This window comes from Egretta garzetta, unplaced genomic scaffold (genome assembly GCF_000687185.1).
Source record: "Egretta garzetta isolate BGI_Z169 unplaced genomic scaffold, ASM68718v1 scaffold417, whole genome shotgun sequence".
NCBI classification, from domain to species: Eukaryota; Metazoa; Chordata; class Aves; order Pelecaniformes; family Ardeidae; genus Egretta; species Egretta garzetta.
The window spans coordinates 523,379-526,669 of record NW_009260227.1 but is presented as its reverse complement, the minus strand read 5'-3'; the positions used below and the strand labels follow the sequence as shown (position 1 = coordinate 526,669).

The 3,291-nt window shown below is 50.4% G+C and overlaps 1 protein-coding gene across 1 annotated transcript in view; it reads left to right on the top strand.

Moving 5' to 3' along the window:
- Positions 1 to 3,291, top strand: part of VAV2 (vav guanine nucleotide exchange factor 2) — a gene marked incomplete at its 5' end in the record, with an annotated part of 161,863 nt that overhangs the window by 33,386 nt on the left and 125,186 nt on the right. Inside the window, one exon of the mRNA XM_035897646.1 lies at positions 2,716 to 2,832. Within this exon, the coding sequence (XP_035753539.1) occupies positions 2,716 to 2,832 (117 nt within the window). The remainder of the gene's footprint in view (positions 1 to 2,715; positions 2,833 to 3,291) is intronic.

The window sequence follows — 3,291 nt, the reverse complement described above, 5'->3', positions numbered from 1 at the left end:
TCTCCTAGAGCATGTTACACAGGACTTCATCCAGGCGGGGGTTGAATATCTCCAGAGAAGGAGACTCCACAGCCCCCCTGGGCAACCTGGGCCAGGGCTCTGTCACCCTCAGAGTAAAGAAGTTTTTCCTCATATTCAACTGAAACCTCTTATGTCTCAGTTTGTGCCCATTGCCCCTTGTCCTGGCGCTGGGCACCACTGAGAACAGTCTGGCTCCATCCTCATGACCCCCACCCTTGAGATATTTGTACGTGTTGATGAGGTCCCCTCTCAGCCTTCTCTTCTCCAGGCTGAACAAGCCCAGCTTCCTCAGCCTTTCCTCACAGGGGATGGGGGTAACTCAGCCGGATCTAAACCCATGGTGGAGCCGGGGCTTGCTCCCTGTTAGAAACGCTGTCAGGACGAGGCGTTCATTTGCTCGGATGCGCGATCTCTCGGCGATCCTTCAGGAGCTGGTGTGAACTTGGAGCTTTTCCAGAATTTGAACCACAAATGCATCGTGCAGAGGGCTCAGGTTTTCACACCCATCGGGTGTCTTTCGCTTGGCTGAACACCTTTCGTTCCAAGTCCATCCTTCCTGAGCAGCTCCGCCTTTGCTGCTGCCCCAGCCTTGGGATGAGCAGGAGGTGGGGAGCAAACGCCGCGGCAGGGCAGGACGGTTCTGCGGAGGCAGCTTGCCTCTTGCTGTGTGTAACTGTGGCTATAACCTGTGTCATTAACTTTCAAAACTGGAGGCTTAAAAGGATATAAAATAAATACGTGTTAGAAATTTGAAATCAATGAGGCTGCAGTGCAACAGGAAAATATCTCCCTGCTGCAAGCAGCCGCTTTGCCCAGGGTGCGGATTCTTGCAGAGACCCAGAAGATAAAACTTATGAAATAACCCATATCGGCGAGAGAGGTTGTAAAGCGATTCAAAAAAAAAAAAGAAAAAAAGCCCAACCTCTCAGTCTAGACGGATTATATTTACTGCGGTGTTTATGTGAGATAGAGGAATGCCCTAGAAAACCAGAACTGTTTTCAATTTCTGCCTCCAGCACTTGTCTGATGAGAAGGCTCTGATGTGATGGGAACGTCCTGGACTGGGGGAGCTCTGCTGTCGCTGAGCGGCTCTGCGTGGAGGGGGCTGGCGTGGGGGAGAAGGGTAAAAGGTTCTTTCTTTCTTTGGGTAGGTGAATCGGCCTGTTGGTAACGAGGTGGTTTTGCTAATCCGTCGCCACAAACCTCACGTATAATGCCAAATGCGATGGTAACGACAAGCTGCATCACGGTCATGCCTATGGAGATGCGATAGCCCCAAAGACTCTGCTTTGATCCTTTTAATTAAAAGAAAATTAAGCTGTTCTGTGTTGCTTTGAACTCTCGGTGAAGTTTGCAAGCAGTGTTTTAGCTTGGTGTTGGTTTGATGGCAAATTGGGGAGCGGAGAGAGTGCCTCGTGACAAAACCACGCTGACCGAAGTGGTGCAAACCCCCCCAAAGGTGTTTTGCATCCTGGCCTGTTCACCACAGGGGGAAGATTCACGCCTTTAATGCGTTGATTTACCTAACAAATGTGTTAGGATTCTAAGTATTTGTGAGGGATTTGGAAAAAAAAAAAAAATTGTTTAAAAATACAGCGATAAATTAAAGGTATTTTGTGGAATAGGGTGAGGATGCAGAAGGAGTTGGCTTGCTCGGCAGAGTCAGTCTATCCCGATGAAGGACGTAGGTGATGCGGCCTCAAAAATGAAGGAGATTTTTATTCTTTTCATCTCAGCCCCTGTGCTGCCAGGAGTCACCATTGGAGCGAGACCGTCTGGAGTCCTCTGACTTCAAAATCCCCGACGCTCGCAAAAAAACCACCCAATTATTGCTATGGCCAAACCCAGGATTTTCTTGAAAGAGAAACATGATGTCACTCTGCTGGTTGAACCATCTGAATAACCGAGGCTGGTCCCTAGAGGGGTGAGATTTCTGCCTCTTCACGTGGGCTAAGGTTAAAGATGAGCAAGGCTTTGTGGAAACGGTCCCAGGGAATGGCCTGGGCTTGGGAACTGGATCTGAGCTGGGTCGGGAGCTGCTCCCATGGCTGAGCCCCAGGACTGCTGGAAACGGGCTGTACGGGATGGTGTCCACGGGTCCGTTGCGTTCGCCGTGCCTGCAGCACCTGGGAGGTGCGAGGATAAGGGAGCAAATGGGACTTCAGTTGTCCGTTATTTCAGACCCCAAAGCAAAAAAAAAAAAAACCACACCCCTTTTTTTCAATGTCCCAATCTTTTGTTTGGGATGTGTGTATCCACAGCCGTACGCACAGTAAGCGATGGAACGGGTGCCCCTTCTGTAGGGAGCCAAATGGGATCGTGCTGGAAACGGTTAAAAGTTCAACACTGGGCTTCTGTAGAACATCAGCTGTAACCTGTGTTTGGCTTCGCCCTCGAAAGGGAAACGGCCTGGTTTAAGTTTTCCAGCCCTTCTGCAGCGTTACCTTATGGGAGGTTTGTTTTTCAAAAGGGCGTTTGTTCCTGGTGCGCAGCTGGGAACACAGGAGTCCTCGCGGGGCACCAGGAGTCGGACATCTTCGGTAATAACAAATAAACTAACGGGTGGCTTCTCAGTGCAAGTTTCTGCGTTCCCCTTAACTTGTCTCACATGTGAATTTAACTCGGTAAATCCCAGTTAAAATTTGTGCCCATCTTGCTCATTTTTTCCCTCCCTTTCTTTTTTGATTCCTCCAGTTTCTCTGTTTGAAGAACATCCGAACCTTCCTAAAAGTGTGCCACGACAAATTTGGGTTAAGAAACAGCGACCTGTTTGATCCCTTTGACCTCTTCGACGTACGGGATTTTGGAAAGGTAAGAATTACTCCTGAGCTGTTGGGAAGCGATGGTCCTGGCGCCGGGGGCGGGGGGGGTTCTCTGGATTTGTGCGGCAGGTTTTGGATGAAAATATGAAGGCTTTCTGGTTTTCTGAGCAGCTCTTGCACCCTTAACCCACGCGCTGGGCGCCTGTTCCCCTGTGCGTGGTAGCTTGCACGCCTAGGGGTTGGCTCTGCTGTGTCCTTAGTGAAGGGCGATCAAGCCCTCAAGCTTTCTGCTTTAGATTACAAAGCCTCTGGGATCAGTCTCTAAAGTACGTGGAAAAATGTCTTTTTTGGGGGGGAATCACCACATTGTATCTGTTCATAAGAGCAGCTGGAAGGGGCTGTAGCCCCAGGGAGTGGGTGCTGGGCTGGGGTCAGGACTTGGGGTCCTCTTCTAGCTCCAGCCACCTCGCTGGGCGACCGGGGCGAAGACACGCCATCGCCTTGCCCG